This window comes from Chenopodium quinoa, unplaced genomic scaffold (genome assembly GCF_001683475.1).
Source record: "Chenopodium quinoa cultivar QQ74 unplaced genomic scaffold, ASM168347v1, whole genome shotgun sequence".
Lineage (NCBI taxonomy): Eukaryota > Viridiplantae > Streptophyta > Magnoliopsida > Caryophyllales > Amaranthaceae > Chenopodium > Chenopodium quinoa.
Genome location: NW_018745454.1, coordinates 4097012 through 4116579, shown reverse-complemented (window position 1 = coordinate 4116579; position 19568 = coordinate 4097012). Strand labels below are relative to the sequence as shown.

At 31.9% G+C, this 19568-nt stretch overlaps 2 protein-coding genes across 2 annotated transcripts; both read left to right on the top strand.

Moving 5' to 3' along the window:
• Positions 1 to 9398: 9398 nt before the first annotated feature.
• On the top strand, positions 9399 to 14628 carry LOC110714623 (WD repeat-containing protein 44-like). The gene is made up of 8 exons (XM_021893173.1): positions 9399 to 9880; positions 10250 to 11571; positions 11656 to 11746; positions 11847 to 12004; positions 12090 to 12141; positions 13035 to 13114; positions 13227 to 13320; positions 13666 to 14628. Exons 2-8 carry the CDS (start codon positions 10363 to 10365, stop codon positions 14256 to 14258), a joined length of 2277 nt encoding a protein of 758 aa, XP_021748865.1. The 5' UTR covers positions 9399 to 9880; positions 10250 to 10362; the 3' UTR covers positions 14259 to 14628.
• A 2358-nt stretch (positions 14629 to 16986) lies between these two features.
• Positions 16987 to 19230, top strand: LOC110714549 (transcription factor MYB7-like). The gene is made up of 2 exons (XM_021893086.1): positions 16987 to 17367; positions 18265 to 19230. The coding sequence occupies exons 1-2, from the start codon at positions 17235 to 17237 to the stop codon at positions 19146 to 19148; spliced, it is 1017 nt and encodes a 338-aa protein (XP_021748778.1). The 5' UTR covers positions 16987 to 17234; the 3' UTR covers positions 19149 to 19230.
• Positions 19231 to 19568: the final 338 nt, after the last annotated feature.

Genomic DNA, 19568 nt, shown 5'->3' with positions numbered 1-19568 from the left:
AAGTGGTTAGAGCATTGATTTTTCCATCATAAAAGATCATGTGTTCAATTGATGTCTTGCCTAACATTTTTTTTCTTTCTTTCCACTTTGATTGTAATTTTTTTAATATTTCTTTTAACATATGCACATTCGATTACTCGAATTATTAGTTACAATTGATATTTTGGATCATGCTATTTGAGACGAATAATGTGTTTAGTGATTTGAACCCAAAAAGGAAGATTTGTAAAAATGGGTCATTGCTTAAGTCTTAAATAGGCGAAGGTTACATTTGATAGAATTTGCAAAACTGCGTAAAATAAATTTGAAACTTGATATTAAGAACATTCACAGTATGTAATTGTGTCTCTTTTTTTTTTTTTTTTTTTTTTTTTTTTTTTTGATTAAATTGAAAAGTTTAAGGAGACAAATTTTAGAGTTTCATAAAAGAATTTTCGGACGATATGGTGCCCTAGCTCCGGCACTGGACGTGCGCTTGCATTATGAATATGAAAGTTGACAAATTTTAATTATGAATCATGAAATATCTCTCAAGAAAGGTTAGAGTCGAATGGGTCACATTGGCCCTAAACACATCTTATCCGATAGTTGGGCATGGCCCATATATAAATGGGCCTATTGAACTTAATGGACGAACAAACTAATCATAAGGCAAACGTAAGGATCCGAATCATCGACGTCCCATTGTATCAATGAATCAATGATCAACTATTAATGCATTAGGAACTAATCAACTAAAGAAACCGGCAACAAAGTTTGACAAGACTTTTTTATTTATGAAGATGCCGATCAATTAGATGAAGAATAGTACAGTATGACACAAGAGTAATGGAAAAAAATAAATAAATAAATTACGGAGTACGATTTAGTTTCACTCTCTCCATCCCTTTTTGTTGTTCCTATTTTGTTTTTATCGTATTTCATTTAAAATATTTTCTTTTATACTAACTTTTACAAGTAAAATTTAATAAAAGTGGAACAAAATGAATCAATTTTGTTAAAATCAACACATTAAAATTCATCATGACTTAACTCTATTATGAACAATTTTGTTTAAAGATCACATAATATCTTATCTATAAATTTTAAGGTCCATTCATTTTTCAAATTTTTAAGAGGGAGGTCACTTCACTATTTTATCAGCAAGAGGCACTAGTATAATGGTATAAAGTGTCATATTAATGTCCTAATTGGACCAACCACCCCTCTCCCCAAATGATAATGCAACAGCGATATGCCGTAAGCTGATAAATTAAAAATGGGTAAACAATTGAAGATGTCTCAATTCATCATATACTCGGTCACTCTTTGTGTGTCGGCAAGCTACAGACAATTTACAAATGTCTTATTTTTCAGTGGAAATAGTCGGATCCGAAACCTTGATCACCTGCAATTGATGTTACAGATTTTATAGATTTTGCAATTTTTGCTCTTATAAAAAAAAAAGTGTGCAATAAAATTATCATAAATAAATGAGAACATTGAGTGACAACACACGCATTCTTGTAATAGATTCAACTTAGTTTGACTAATTTTAGATAAATAATAAGGCGTATTGATATATACAGCCGAGTGCACTATATATTTGTGAATATTTTGTTCTCATTTTGATAATTGATTTCATTTAATCATCAAATAAAGAGCAAAAACTAACCTTGGGTTAGTTAGATTTATGATATTCGGTTTATATACTTGTATAACAAATTCTAAATAAGGTTAAATAAGTTTTGAAAATGATTCGGATAAAGAAAAAACCTAAGTTATATGATAAAAAGATAATTTTCGTGTACCAAGTATTATGCTTTAGAAAGATTGTTTTTCACTCTACGAAAGTATATCGAAGTAGGATCAAATCTTACCTAAAAGAAATAAAAAGTTAAATTTTTTTTTAAAAATGATAACAAATAAACATTTATTGCATCTATTTACTTGTAAATTATTGATAAGGCAGCATATAAGATTACGTCATTACCGGATTACCCGTTAATACATTTATAGAGAAGGTTAATTAAAGGGTCCTTTTGTAAATGGGCCACCATAAAAATCTCTACAACCATTCATATCCAAATATTGGGAATATTCATGTAATGTTGTTCACGTATCAGTCAAAGGGTTGGCCCAACCATGCTTCTAATTTGCTACTCCGTGTATTTCAGCGCAATAGAACACCCACCCTCTTTGGTTCCCTATTGTGTCATTTGTGTGAATATTACTACTCCAATATAAAAAAGTATCGTCGAAGAGTTTTAGTGGTTGTTTGGTTGATCATAAATAATACTCCGTAAATCCGTGTTTACAATTGTACTCCAATATTAGATCTAGAACTAGAATACTTGTTTTTTCAAAAAAAAATAATTGTGTAAGATCGAACTAAATAGCAGTGTGTACCAAATTATTTGATCGATTATACGAGTAAGCTAGTAATCTCATACATACATTTCACTTTATAAGAATAATAACAATCTAGAAATGTTTAATATCAATCAAACAAGCGTAATTATATTTTGTTTAAAGTAGAGGATGAAGTAAGCCTTGGCCACTGGCTGCTTGGTTGGTGGACCTCTGCATGGCCTATTGGTCAACATCGTCCTTCCTTGAACCAAAACAAGCTTTAGGATATGGCGTAACTTATACTAATACTATTGTATATTTGTATTATTTTTTAAAAAAAATACACGTCGTGGACCTTTACTTTACTTGACCAAACAAATCTTAATTTGCTCTAGATATATTGTAGTTTCGCTAAAATAATACAGTGGTTGTATTTTGTTTTTTTATGACACGTTTGGACCTTTAGTTTGGTTGACCAAGCAAATTAGAATTTGCTTTACATACGTATACATTTATGAATACGGAGTACCCTTTATGTCTCTCTTATGTATTACTCCCTGTAACCAAAGCATATAGACTAAGATAGAGCTCCTCAATATATATAAACAATAAATAAAGACTGTCTAATCTTTTTTAAAAAAATCTTCACAATCACCAGAAAAGTTAACATGTACACGGGTATTTTTTACAATAATGCTTGTAAAAGTCGGGTAAACATTTTACAAGTAGAATTTCATACAGATTTTTAATGAATATAAAACGTTTATTAGGAGTCTAAATTTTGTAATGGATGATCTAGAAATTCATGACATGTAATTATATAAGAGTGTATCAAACATTCAAACCATCAAAGTGACACCACAAATTAATTTATTTAACCTATTGCTCTGAATGGGACCATGAAACAAACAATATAAAGTCCCTGATGCTCCTCATGCAATATAATGACTCCAATAAGTCACTTAAGCAATGTTTTTTTAAAAAAAAAAAGAGGAGTCACTTCAAAGTGGGGAACACTAGATTTTAGCACATGATCGGACAAAATTTGGAGTCATTATTAAGCTTTGTTTGGTTCAATTTTTGTTTTTTTAAGGAAAAAAACACATTTAATTTATAAGGATTAATTAGATTTAAGAAAAATCAAGCTACCCTAATTCAAGTCACAACTAAAATTAATTAAATTTGTTCAAATGTATTGTAGATAAGTTTGATCAAGTTTGGATAAGTTTATGTGGTAGTTAACACATTTTCGTGAGGAGTTACAATTATAAACATAGGCTATGATTAATTGATTATTGATGCAAGTTACGTTGAAGTACAAGTTGTACAACTATGAGTCATTGGAGGCGTAATCGCGTATGGACATTCAGTGAATAATCAAATAAAGTAAAAATGTGCTTTTGAAATATTTCCATAGTAAATGTTCCAAAAAAATAATTTGAGAAAAAAATACCGTTAAAATTCTTTGAATTCCAAACAAAGAAAACAAGACATTATATTATAACACTTTCACAATTTATGAGCATTATTATGTTAGAGTGTGTAAATATTATGAATGAATATAAATGTATAATTTTAGAAATCACCTTACTCACCATGGTAAATAAATCAACATTTACACTCCACTTTAAACTTTTTTGGAATATTTCACTTATTTTGTCCAATAATCTATATATATTATACTAAAAGACAAGCGCATCAATGTGAGGATGACAAATGTCAATCTCTCATTGGCTTATCTTACGTATAAAATATATCTATATAATTACTGTTTACATATTCAAGCATATATAGTTATTTTTGTTAAACTTCAAACAATAAAAGCAAGTTTCTATACATGCATAAGATTTTCATGATTTCCTAACATAAATATTGATTTAATTTTTTATAATAAATATATATACTTTCTAATACTACAAATAATCCATAAAGTATTTCCAATCTTTATTTATAGTCAAGTTAAAGAATAATAACTAATTTGAAGCAATATGATTAAAGTGGCATAATTAAGGAAACAAATATTTCGTATTTTGAAAGGCTAATAATATTGTTTTTTTTTTATGAAAATTAAATAAAATCGATAGAATTTAGTTTGACGTCAATTATGAAATCAATACAAACATTTAAAAAAAATCAGATGTACAATAAATATTTTGCACCTATTATAAAAACTACCCTGTAATGAATGAAAGTTATTTATGCTTTATTGATAAAAGTACCCAAAATAGTCTACAAGTTATCCTAAATTCAATTCAAGTAATCGGATGAATACAAAAGTTTTTGATAAAGATATAAAATAGTGTAAAAATTACTTTTATCGTTTGTTGTACTCCTTGACAAATACTGAATGCTGAGCCGAAATGTTGTCTTGGAAAAAAATACATAAACTTGAACATAAATTTAATTTTAATCGGCCTTTCATTTTCTATACAATGTCTTTTACAACGACCTTTTGTTTTTCTTGCATAAAAATAAAAAATAAACTGAACCAATAACCAATCTAAACAAGAAGAATAAAAGTTAAATTGAATTAGACATTTGACGGAAAAGGGATAGATATAAAATGTATTATAACTATTACTCTTGTTTTAAATTGTAATATTCGTATTAACAATGCTATTACTTATGATTTTTTTTTTGCTCATGTACTATACTAGATATACAACAATCATGTGCAATAATTTATGTTGTTTTATACATAATAATACTTTTAACTATAATAGTATGTGTATTTTTTATAATATAAAAAAGTATATGTACATAATATAATATTTTATAACACGTGTCCTTCATACCAAGTGTAGTCTCAATCACCACTACACCAATTGGTTGTTGGTGTAGTGGTGATTGAGACTACACTAGGTAGAGAGGACATGTGTTCGCTCCCTTGCAACAACAATCGAAAGGGGAATGGAACCTAATAACCTAGAACTGATCCTCAAATCTGGATTAGCCCAAAGGGTGAACCGGATAGAACAGCCAAAACTCAATGCATATATGACGGGAATTAATTTATCCTTAATATATCTTATACAAAACTCCAAAGTCTAATTTTTTTTTTCAAAATATAATAATAACATTTGTAAATTTTTGTTAATATGAAAGATATAAACCTATCAAAATGTATATATAGTTAAATTGTTTAATAACTTGTATCGAATGCGTAGTTTTATTAAAATTATTTGCGTGTAATCATTAAATGTGTTGGATGTTGTGTAGCTATGCAATGTCCAAAACTTTAGTTGAGCGACTTTGATTTAGTGATTGTACTGTAAAAAGATATTGACTTCGATCTTGAAACCTAATAATCTAAAAATTCTAAATAGAAAAATTAAAACAAAAGGAAATGAAAATAGTCAATGGCTTTAAATATTGAAATAAACATAACCTTTTAAATCAATTTAGCGAACTCAAGAGACAAGTTTAAGGCTTTATTTTAAAATTAAATGGGGGAAAATATATGTAAAAAGAACATTTTTAGATATATAAATGTCCATGCACTATTATAAGAGTTTTGTTAACCTTTTTATAATTAAGGTAGGGATAAATCTTAGTAATATATACTCCGTATATTTTATTTATATAAAATTATCAGTATCCATACCTATATACGAATTATTTGTGTTGTATACTATATTTAATCAGTTGTTGGTTATATTGTGACTATTATATATTATATAGTTTTTGGCACAATGGTTAACTTAGTAAAATATATGTTCTGGTAGGTCAAATATAAGGTTATTATTGTGTCTATAGATTTAATGAGTGCGACGGGTAAATAAAACATGTATATATATTAGATTGATTGTAGCTACTGATGCGGATGGAATGATAAGAAAATTTCAGTTTTTTCTCAACGGGAGATATATATAAATTAGTCCACTTCTTATATAGCTATGTGGAGTATTATTCAATTATGTTTCAATTAATAAAATAACATTATAAAAAATTAAAAGAAATTCAAATAACATAAAATACTATTCAAATAACGTTCCTTTTTTTTTTATTGACTATTAGTAACCAAATCCTATAATAGTAAATGAATTACCTTTGTTTTTATTTTTATTTTTCCTACGGGTTTAAGAATTTGATTTATAAATCGTGCATCGCACGAGCACTATGCTAGTAGCTTATAATTTTACCAAGATTTGACACTCTAATCCTAAGCTAAGCTCCAATCCCCAACTCTTTTTATAGAGTAATTTTTATAATCCAACATTAATTTAAATGTATTAAAAAAATTCTTCCAAAGTACAATCTTATTTGCTTCACACAGAATCCAATATCAACCTTGACCCCATCCTAAACAAACAGTAGTTAAGCAATGTATAAATGTATTCATGCATAATCCACCTTTCCAAAATTATTGACCATTCATCAAACAATAATCATTAAAAAATTGTACTAAATAAAATTGTTTGTGTTCATACAACTGTACGTCTCAATGTCCTATAATCTTGGAAGTGTTTTGGTCCTTGGACAAATAACCGGGTTAAGGATCAAACATTAAAAAAATCGAAACTCGATAATTATTCTTAAAATGAAAATTAAAAGAAAGAAGAAAAAAAAAAAAAAAAAAAAAGACTTTGGATCTTTCAAATATTGGAAGTTTTGTCTTCGATCTAGAAGTACATGTCAACAATTAGCAATATTTCGTTTGCATGCAGATGCCGTGAAATAATGGAAAGAGCTACTGATAATTCAAACTAATGCGGGATCAAATTTTCTCTCGATTTTATAACATGTTGCAATTTTTTTTCTTAATTATATTAATTTTAATTTAATCGTTAATATGGAGAAACATTTGGGCTCGAACATGCATTTATTGCATTACCCCCTGTTATTACATGGGGTTAAAAATCTCACATCTACATCATAATTGATACTAGTTTTTGGGCACGAGCGATGTCCCGATTATTACATGAAATTAATTGATCATTAATTCATGAATATGTGTTTTTTTTAAAAATAATTAAACCATGTGGTTTATACTTATACACATTTCTTTTTCATATTTGTAATATTTTTGATAATTAGCTTAGATGGCTAAATAGTCAATTTTACTGTAAGTGGTTTGGGGTTCGAATCCTCTTATATTCATATTTTTTATATTTAGTGATGATGTGGCATGTTGTGATCGATCTTGGGTAGGTGACGCGGCGTCATCAAGTGTTTGTGAACCGACGTGGCGTCATGATTTGTTAGTGAAATGATGTGGCATAATTTAGAAGAGTCTACGTGGCGCATGGACGTTTTTATAAACGCCTTTTAGTATAGATTAGTATAGATGGATTGGGGTTTGACAACATCCGCGTTATTGCATGAAGTTAGATATTATACCTCCAATCTAATTACATGGAGGTTTATATATATATATATATATATATATATATATATATATATATATATATATATATATATATATATATATGAAATATGTTGCTAATTACTCATCGGTGTTAGTTGAGTCTATCAACAAACTCATGTGTAAATAAAAGTGTTGTCCTTCGTCAAAAGAGTGTAAAAGTGAAAAGGAGTTTTTGGATGTATATCCCACAATCCACATTGAAGAAAAGAGAAAGTTGAATCCATTTATAAAGTTAAGGGTCTACTCCCCTTGTTGCCATATAATTTTGTGGTAGAATTTTTTTGACTTATAAAGTGGACACTTATTATGGTGGTTGTAGCCTAGCTCGTTTATCGTTATTTGTAATATTTTTTAATTATATATAGTCACTCAAGAGTCACTACGTTCCTAAATAATTGATTTGTACTATTCATATATTAACTTTGACCATTATTTTATAGTCATGTATGAGAATAAATTTTATCATGAAATATATTGGTAAATAGGTATTAATATAAGTTTTATAATACCAGTTTGATTGTTTCAATTATTTATGAACGCAAAAGATTGTAAATTTTTAAGACCAAAATACGAGTAATACATTATCACACGTGTACCAAGTTTAATCGCGTCAATTATTCTACGGAGTAATATAAAAGCGAGCCCTTTACTTGCATAACCGTAGGTATATCGGTATATATAGCGGTATAGGTAGTTAAGAGTAAAAAGAGGTACTCCGTAGTTGTTGAAGGACAAACGTAAAGGTGGGCTAAAAAAGAGGGCAGAAAATAAAAGCAGCGCACAAGGAGAGAGAGAGCAGGGTTGAAGAATTAAGAATAGCATGCAACATGTCATGCAGCATGCTGGGCTCGCTGGCGCAACAGTCTGGCAGTAAATGACAGTGGGTGTGGCACCCAGCCTAAGCCTAAGCCTAAGCCTAAGCCTAAGCTAAACATAGTCGATTTCCGAAGTGTAGGCTTCATGAACCAACCTTGGTACCTGCTTCTATTTTTCTGACACTCGTAACATGTTTCATGCTTTCCTCCCTTCCCAACTTCGAACCGTCACTTCATTCTTACATTTTTTCTATTTCTATTTCTATTTCATCACTGCTTTGCTATGTTTTTAATGTTTTTTTTCTCCTATTTTTGGCATTCCTTTTTTAGTCTTTTATTCATGGGTCTACGTCTATGTATGTGTAGGCACAAGTGGGACTTTAATGAATACATGTGTCTAATTGTATTAGGTTTTTGTTGATCGTGGGGATATATGTTAATATGTAGCTGATGATGGAAATTAATTGCAATGATATTGTATGAAGAAGATATTTTGTAGGCGGTAATGAAAATTAATTAAGATATTATTCGTACTTGTAATTTTATAAAAGGTGTCATAGATACAAATAAAGTTTAAAAAACAACATTTATGTAACATTTACGTGGTCATATAAGGAAACAATATACAAAGACAAGAAACATTAACAATCAACACAGTAGAGTATAAAATACTCTGTAACAACTATCAAGTACATTGTCACAACTCGTCATTAGAGGTTATTCTTTACTTCTTACAAACGAATTACAACTACGGTAAACGATTATAAATTTAAAGTTTCAAAAGTGTTTTTATTACCACCTACAAAATGGGTCCTTGCTTGATAACGAAATCGGACCAAAGTGTCGACAAAACCTAAGATGAACAATGAATGCATTGTTGTAAGCTAACCAAACCATGAAAAAAAACATGAATGAAAATTCCGGTGGTAACTAACCGTAACAGTAGCAGCCAAAGAAGAAGAATACTCACACAAATACAAGACAACCACAACCTTTCACCTTCCTCACCATTTCACGCTTTTCGAGACTTTTCCTTCTTCTTTTTTCTCTCTCCTCTTAACTTTGTTTTTCTGCTTTAATTATTACTATATTTCCAGTTTAATTCAATTCCAATTCAATTGCAATCCAACAATTCAATTTAATTCAATTCCAAAAATAAAACCCATGTGATGTGAGTAGTACTACTACTATTGTCCTGTATTTATCTCTCTCTCTCTTTCATTTTCAGATCATTATTTTATTTTATACAGACTATTCCTCTTCTTCCTTCAATTTTTATTTTTAGAGAGAGAAAACAAAACCTGTGAATTCCCCAAGAATTTGTTGGTTTTTGAGGTTCATCTTCTCACTCCTCTCTTCTCCCCAGGTTAGTGTGTTTACAAATCCCTACCCACTTTTTAATTTTTTTTTTTGTTTGCTTCCTCTTATTAATATTTTGTTCTAGTACTTTATTTGTTCACATTCTTCGTTTTTCTGGGTAATTATGTGTTGATTTTTATAATTATTAATTATTATTTTAATTTCTTGAAGTTGGGTTTGCTCCCTCCCCCATTTTCGCCGTGATCTGTGTGTTGTTTTGTACTGAAAAATTGATGCTAAATTTTAGTTTTTTATGCATATTAATTTAGTTGATTTGCTTTGAATTATGTTGAATTAGTTTGAATTGGGATCTGTGTTTTGTGGGTTTATATGATGAGCTGAAAAATTTCCTCTTTTTTTGTTTGTTGTTGTGTAGAGAGAATTATTTACTGCACAGCTGGAATTTGTTAATTCTGGGTGCTAATTATGTTGGGGTTTGTATAATTGATCCATCTGGGGTGGATTGTAGACTTGTAGTTCATGGGTTGAATGAACTACAAGTGGGAAATGGGTAGTCTAAGTGAAGAAGATGACCAATTTTATGATTCTAAGGATTGTATCACCCCTGTTTCGGAGTCCGGATCCGATGGGGTGGAGAATTCTGATTCAGAATCAAGGATTGCTGAGGATGTGCTTCGCAATTTCGGCTATGAGGTTTGGATCCGAAGTCCCGGGGCTATCGGCGAGCGCCGTCAGAAGCTGTTGAAATTGATGGGTTTAGCTCCGAATCAAGTGGTGGAGGAAGGGGATGATGTTGAGTGTTCTAGCAGATTTAATGGGGAGGTTGTGGATAGTGCTAGAATTATGGAAAATAGTGGGACGGTTTTGAGGTCGAGTTTTAGGGAGCTGCATTCGTCGAGTCAGTCTTCTGTATCGTGTTGCTCGAATGATACGCATGAGTTGTTGGACATGGCTATTGAGGAGAATTTGGTCCGTAGAATCAGGAATTTGGACGATGGATCGGAGTTCATTGTGGATGAACTTGGGCAAGATGGATTATTCAGAAGACTTCGAGAAGTGGGATCGAATAGGTTGCTCAGTGGGGAGGAATTTGAGCGGATTCTGGGTCTATCGTCGTTGGTTCAGAGAGCTATGAGAAGAGATGTTGGAATGGCACCCAATACTAAAGTTGAAGGAAAAAAGAGAGCTAAAAAAGGATTTTTACGGAGATTAGGTGTTGTGGCATGTATTGCTGATACACAGTCAAGCTCAAGGATTAACCGGGTTGAAAGTGATGGCTCTTTATCAATTTTAAGACGTAGAGCTCATAATGTTAGGGTTCGCACTTACAAAAAGCGTTCCAAGGACTTTTCGGCTCTTTATATGGGGCAAGATATTGCTGGACATGAAGGTGCTATCCTTACAATGAAGTTCAGTCCTGATGGCCAGTTTTTGGCAAGTGCTGGTGAGGATGGAACTGTCCGGGTATGGCAAGTGATTGAGTCCGAGAAGTCAGAAATAGATCATGTTCCAGATGTTGATGCTGCACATGTCTATTTTACAATCAACCAACATGGAGAATTAGTACCTGTTAATGTTGACAAAGAAAAAAGGGGGAGACTGAAGAGCCTGAGAAAATCACCTGAGTCCGCGTGTGTTATCTTCCCACGGAAAGTATTCCAATTAGCAGAGAAGCCTCTTCATGAGTTCCATGGTCATCGTGGTGAAGTGTTGGATCTGTCATGGTCAAATAACAAGGTCAGTTGCTTTGGAATCGGGTTCATTCTGTGTTTCTCCCAGATTTAATTTTGAAAGTTTCTAAAATTTTCCCTGATTATGCAGTGTCTCCTGTCATCCTCTGTCGACAAAACTGTTCGTTTGTGGAGAGTGGGATTTGATGAGTGCCTGAAAGTTTTTTCACACAGCGATTTTGGTACTATCTTATTCTCTTGCGCTTATTTGTTAGAAATTATTTTGGTGCTTTGGCACTCAACATGAACTTATTTCTGAATGTCCTGCTTTTTTTGAATCAGTCACATGCATTCAGTTTAATCCCATGAATGAAAATTTCTTCATCAGTGGTTCTGTTGATGGTAAGGTTCGTATTTGGAGCATTTCTGAAAGTGGAGTTGTTGATTGGACAGACATTAAAGAAATAGTCACTGCTGTTTGTTATCAGCCTAATGGAAAGGTTTGCACTTGTTGGCCATATTGTCTGCAGAAAATTTTGACGTCGAAGGCCTGTGTTTTAAAGAGGTTTTGTATTTGTGATGTAGGGTGCAATTGTTGGCTCAATATCTGGTGCTTGCTATTTCTTTGATACTTCAGGTATGCGTTTTTGTTTCAGCCTCTACTGCAGTTTTTCAGGCATTACTGATGTAGATAATGTGCTTTGATTTTTTACCTTTTAAGGATTAGTCCAGTGTTCATATTGCAGTAATTGGGAATTTGTGATGCTTGACAGTTTTGGATTTATGACGTAAAGTCTGACATTTAAGCAAAAACATTCATCTACATATGTTTATAATGGATTGTAACCCACTAATAAACTGTATGTTTTTATTACCATCCACTTCACTGGCCAAGTCTCCTTTTCTTTTGAAACAGTAAATGTCAACTCAAGTCAAGCATTTCGTTCCCAAAGATGCCCATTAGATGATGCAATGGATTTAAGGCCTGGTCTTTAAACCATCGAATAGGTTTAGTTTAGGATTATGTTGTTTACCCACCTTTTTCTCATGGTGCAATTATGTCATGATGAAACTTGCTTTGGAGACTGCATATGTAGCTGAAATGGAGTTAGAATCTGGGTTTTAAAAGGATTATGATCCTACATTTAATTTTTATTTTTATTTTAAAATTTGAAAATTTTTATATTTACTTTGTGAGACTTGCTTTGATGGATAAAGAATTTAAGCTTCTACTGCTTAGTTTTAATACATATAGTTTGATGAAAACTAGAATAATACACAGTATAACATTTTTGCTAAACAATTTTTTGAATCCACAGTGAGGGATCTATGTCTTTCTTACTGGTTTACTTCGTACATAATATCTCCACATTGATCATCAGTTAAACTTGGAAAAGTGATTTGTCAACTGTAGTTGTCTAGTTGAATTATATGTAAAGTTGAGTTTCCATTTATGTTTCACCAATATTGTTATGGGATGTCTTTAATATATTTTATCTATTCCTTGTCTAAGACTCTATTTTATTACAGATGATCGGCTGCAAATGACTGATCAAATATCGTTGCATGGTAAAAAGAAGGCACCCTTGGGAAGAATAACTGGTTTTCAGGTAATTATTTTCTCAAATTTACTATCTTTTGCTTGTTTTTTTTTATTACAACTCTGATGTTAGTCCCTAGTATTTTGAAGTGCTGACTTTAATTTGTATATGACTGATCCAGTTTTCCCCTGGTGACCCAAGCAAGCTCATGGTGACTACTGCTGATTCCCAGGTCCGAATACTCAAAGGGGTTGATGTAATCTGTAAATATAAAGGTTGGTAATTCTTCCCTTTTTTAAATTTTCTTTAAAGCTTCTGTGTCATACAAACTAAGTCATTACCCAAATATTTAGTACTGATTACACTTCTCTGGAAGTTTAGCAAAATTTTGGAAATTTTATTTTGGTCCACTAACCTAGAGGACCGGGCAAACAACTACCTGTGTTTTTGTCAACATTTCCCCAGCTATCTACTTTCTCTATTTTGACCAAATGAGCACTTAGATCTTGCTATCAATTAAGCAGGACTGCTGGAGTGATTCTGCAATTTAATTTGTATAAGCTGTTCATTGAATTGATTTTTGTGGCCTAATTTTCTAATCTGTTATTTGCTGTTATCAGGTCTTCGAAATGCAGGAAGCCAAATATCTGCATCATTCACGTCAGATGGAAAGCATATTGTCTCAGCGAGTGAAGACTCTTTTGTTTATGTATGGGACTCCAATAAATCAGACAGGACAGTTACATCTCACTTCCGAAGCAAGAGCTCCTGTGAGAGATTTTTCTCAAGCAACGCCTGTGTTGCTGTTCCTTGGTATGGAACAACATGCAGCAATGTTTTACCTTGTCTCTCGGAATCATCAACAACTTCTCCAGGAATCATGGTGCGATACACAACTGAAAGAAGACTGGAACATCAACCCTCTGCCGAGAGCCCACACCTCAGAACATCATTATTCTCAACAGATGCCATTTCTCTGGGCTTTCCAGATCCATTTTCCAGAGGGGTTGCAACCTGGCCGGAAGAGAAGCTAACCAGCTCAAATTCCCTTATTGTTTCATCAGCAACTTGCAAATCAGAGTACAAGTTTTTAAAAACAACATGCCAAAGTATGGCAAGTTCCCAACACGCGTGGGGTTTAGTCATTGTAACCGCTGGTTGGGATGGTCGAATCAGGGTATTCCAGAACTATGGTTTACCGGTTCGCTTGTAAATTCTCAGGAGTTTGGTCAGTGTGTGCCTCAAAATGGAATTAATAAATTTATGATTCCATTGTATAAATGTAAAGGTAAAAATTTTCCCACACGTAATTATATTATATACTTGTTAGTTGATTTTTTTTGCCGAAAAAAAAGAAAAAGAAGAAGAAAATTGGGTCCATATTACTAGTTTTTAGCAAGAGGTTACAGGCTCTCAAAAGTCAATGTAATTTTGGCTGATTTTGTGGAAGTGGAAGCTGCCTTCCAAATTTGATTATTGAATAGTAGATCTTGGATTTTGAGGATCAAATATTCATTGTAGTTGACTTTTTTCTTTTGTTTATGTCATGTTATTATATACTCGTACCAAATTGTTGTGATGAACTTTTACAGTTTATATTGAATTATTGACTTTTTCATTTTATACCTTTACCAACTCCGACAAATCAACAAATAAAGCAAATTGGTCAAATCCTGGATGTTTTCGGCTGTCCTGTATGAAGTGTAAGGTAGAGTGTTAGAATTACCTTGTTAACCCATTTCTTTATTATTCACATTAAATAATCCAAAATGGTCTAATGCTTTTTAGATGGATTATACTCATTGTTTTGTAAAGTTATCACATTATCACGGTATCACCTATGATTGTTTACCATCACGCGTATTTGGGTAACCTATCCATTGGGTAGGCTAAATTTGTTCTATAGGGGAAGCCGACCTCTTTTAGAGATGATTTCGCTTATGTTTTATGTGTTCTATTTATCCTGTTTTATGCATGTATCATCGATCTATTGAGTGTGAAACATTTAACTAGTGATAAAATAAGTTTTTAAAGAAGATTGATCTCTATTGAACAATTCAAGATTTGATAAAGGCAAGCTAGTCTATGATGGACTCACAAAGTCACAGTAACTTGTGAGATCGGTATATTAATTTTACAGTCTTGCAAAAAGTTAATGTGAAGTTGTCTCATGTTTTAAACAAGCCGTGTTATTGTATACCATCACGTTGGTGCTTGGTGGTTACTTTGTGCAATAAAATTGGCATATTTAGAAACTTATGCTAATTAATTGCATTTGTTGGGGGTGGATGCTATTCACATTAACAAAAACCCTCTCTTGTCTTGTCCAAAGGAAGCGTGCAAATACAATTCAACAAAGCTAAGATCTCAATGTCAAAAGCTTTCCTTATATTATGCTTGTCAATATATTCTCATCTCTCATAGAATTGTTCATTACTTCTATATTGGAAATGGTCGGTACATAACAAGTTAATCCAACGCAATGTTAAAAGTATTTGTTTAGTACGTATGAATTTGCAAAACTTGGTGTAAACTATAAACAACAACAAATAGTTTAATTACAATAAGATTGTTGATAGAAAAAATGGTGATCACCTATTTAAGAATAGGAAAATGTTATCTAAGTGTGTTAAGTTAATCAACCAAATTACATGAAGATACGGCATGAAGAATTATGGCAACTAGTATAAACGAGTGAATTAACCCAAAATGGAATAGTCTATTAGCATATAGATACTTCGCGTATAATTTATTTATTCATAGCCTTCGAAGACTAACAAGTTCCAATTCAAGCCCCCATTTTTTGAAGTGTGCTTTGAATGAACCAAGCTCCATATATAGCAAAAGAGGTGCCAAATCAAACTCCTAGCGAGCCTCAATTGCCTTTTATAGTAAGATCAAGAGTTCTATGTCTATCAATTTTAGCTGAAGTTCTAATTCATTTTCTAAGGATAGATGAACAATTATAGATGGATTTTAGACAATGTAGATATTAGCTTGTGTGGATAAGAATTTTATGATTTTATCAACCATACGCACTTTGCTAATAGCATCATATTTAAAGCTTCTTGTTTTTTGTTTGAATATTCCAAACATATACATGTATGATGAAAATATGGCATTGAGATGGCGTATTGAAAATTTTCACCCTTTTTTACTGACGGACTGATGACAAGGCATGTCACGACATGAATATAGTGTTAGGTCGTCAAGTTTAAAGGAGTTTCCCACATGTTAATACTTGGTAGTGTCGTGTCTTCGTACCTAAGTTAATTATTGTTTCTTGATCATATATGCCTAAGTTCACATGTCTTATGAACGTTATAGACCTAGTTTGCAACCCTTAGCTTGTTGTGTCTAGCCATGATCATTCTATGCAAGCAGCCCAAACTTCGGGCTATCTCGCACTTGCCTAGTGTTCTTTGGACTCTAGACTAGACTTACAATAATGTTTATTTCTTTGAACTATTATAGTCAAATCAGATCATGACATTATTTAGTTACGATCCTCCTGACTTTATGGTATGAATGTACGTGCAAACTTATTGTGTAATTGCACATAATGCTTTCTTTTTTGGTCATTGTATGTATTACCTAAGCTCAATTAACAAGTTATAATTAGTACATACGTAGCTTTCATACAGCTTATGTGCCTAAAATAAGAAAAAATGGTGGAATTTGAATTATTAACAAGAATTCTCCAAAAACTGAAAAAACGTGGAGGGTTGGGAAGGGCAGATATTAGGGAGGAAAAGTTGTTGAGTTCAAACCATAATACGTTTTCATACATTTAATATAATACAAACAAAACCCTTTCATGTTATTATATATGTAATATCAAATTAACGTAACTAAGCTTGTATAATTAGTTAATTACCATATATTATGTACGTGTCCTGCCAAGTTGGAAGAGTAAAATCCTATTATTTAGGAAAGATTAATTTTTATAAACCATATATTATAATTGTTTTAATTTGTAGGGAATTAACAAAGGTTGTGACCCCTTGTTTGCTCTCTCTAAAGCATGAGAATGATCATCCTCTTTCTCTGATTGCCCTCCTCCTTATTCTCTCTCCTCCACTTAATCAAAAGTTTAGGTTTTTATTAATGAGATAGAAATTTAAGGAAAATAAAATTAAAAGAAGGAAAAGGAGGAAGGAAAAAAGAAAAAAAAAGAGTGAAAGTAGAAATGGGAAGAGCTCCTTGTTGCTCTAAAATTGGCTTGCATAGAGGTCCATGGACTGCTAGAGAAGACGCGTTGCTAATCAAGTACATTGAAGCTCATGGTGAAGGACAATGGAGATCTTTGCCTAAGAAAGCCGGTAAGACATGCATACTACTTTCGATGATTAGCTCATTCCAGGCCATCTCTATAAATTAAGTGTATATTATATGTTTCAGGGTGTGATACCTAGCTAGCTTAGTTAAACTTGTGAATTGATTATGCATGTTTGATTACCACTCCATAATAAATACATTAAATTCTCATTCATTTCTATTTAGAAATTCTAGTTACTAAACTAGTTAGAAAGAAGTGATGTGAAGTGAATTAAGTACTTATCTGTAGATTTACACTAAGTGGTTTAATCAAGATTTAGACATTTAGATCGCGTTAATAATATAATAGTATACATACCTATCTCTAGATTGATTGATTGTGTCGTGGTAATTGAAGATTGATGATCTTTTGAATATAACTATCTTTATCCTACAAAGTATTGTATACTAAGCTACACACTATATTGTAGCCTTTAATGACCATCTAAAATTAATCACAAGCTTGTTTCTCCAAGTAAAATTTCTTACTTTAACGTTTTTTTCCCTCATGTTCCTACAATAACTATTTCAGTTCTCTCCCACCAGGCCACCACACTTTTGCTTAAATTAATTTCCACTATCAATTCATTATTAAATTCTTCATCTCCGTGTCAAACACAAGTGTACACAATAATATAGGACATCAATAAAACTATAAGTTTTTTTTTTCTTTTACTCCTAACCACCTCCTTCTTTCACTGTCTTCAGCTGAAAAATGTGATGTATAATTGTATATACTAAGCTAAAATCATAACTTCCCATCAATATAATTATTTTGATTAATCTACTATACCTTGAGCTAAATTTCCTTTTTTTTTTTTTTTTTTTTTTTTTTTTTTGCCTAAATAATGTTGATAGTGATTGATGAGCTGACAAATTATGCTTATTTGCAATAAATGTAGGACTTCTAAGGTGTGGAAAGAGTTGTAGATTGAGACGGATGAACTACTTGAGGCCGGATATTAAAAGAGGCAATATTACACCCGAAGAAGATGACCTTATTATTAGGTTACATGCCTTATTAGGCAACCGATGGTCTCTCATTGCTGGAAGATTACCTGGTAGAACCGATAATGAAATCAAAAATTATTGGAACACCCACTTAAGTAAGAAACTTCGGAGCCAAGGTACTGATCCGAATACCCATAAGAAATTATCTGAATCCGATTTGGAAAAACTAGCTAAGAATTACAACAAAAAGAGATCTAGGAGCTCAATTAACAACAATAATAAACATACTAATAATAACAGAAATGTCAAAAGTCAAAAAATCGAAGATGTAGTAGAGGAGAAAACCAAGATCCATTCACCCAAACCCGTTAGGGTTAAATCCGTTATCTCGATGACAAGAAATGATAGCAATACAAGCTTAGAAACAATCAATGTGAGTACGACAAGTGTCTCTTCTAGTCAAAATAATCAAACCCTAGACCAAAATTATGCCCTACCAACATATGACTCGGAAGACAATATCATTCTAAACATTCCATGGCTAGAACATCATACAAATATGGAAGCCAATGGGCTTGATGATCATCTGATGATGGCGATCGGATCATCATCGTGTGGTAATCATGACGTCAGCATCGATATCATGCAGCCTAATAATGAAGTAATGGCCACACCGGATAACAACCAACAGCTTGAGAAGCTCTATGAGGAGTACCTACAACTTATCAAGGTTGATCATGATCATCATCATTATCACGATGGCGATCGCGATGGAGGCCATGATGGTGATGTTGATGGTGAACTAGATTCCTTCACTGAGTCTTTTCTCATTTAATTGGAAATGTATGCATGATTGTATGTGAAAGGGAAGGAGATATTATTGATAATAAAGATATATAGTAGACATTTTTTAACAATATGTATGGAATTAGCCCCTTGATAGCTTAATGATAATAATTTTTTTAAAAAACGATTGCATTCATTTTGCAATTTATGTAATGTTTACAAATCGCTAATGCTAATGATAGTAATGAAAGGTACGTAATTAAGTGTATAATAGTATAAATGTTCGTTGTTATATATTTTTCCTTGATCAATATATAAAAAGGTTAACATCCTTGATCAAATCGCTAATGCTAATGATAGTAATGACAATTATTAATATAATATTATATGCAGTATGAGTAATTGGAGTATATAAAGGGACGTTAAATACCGCCGCCATCTAAAAAGCAGCCGTAAGAATTTACGATTA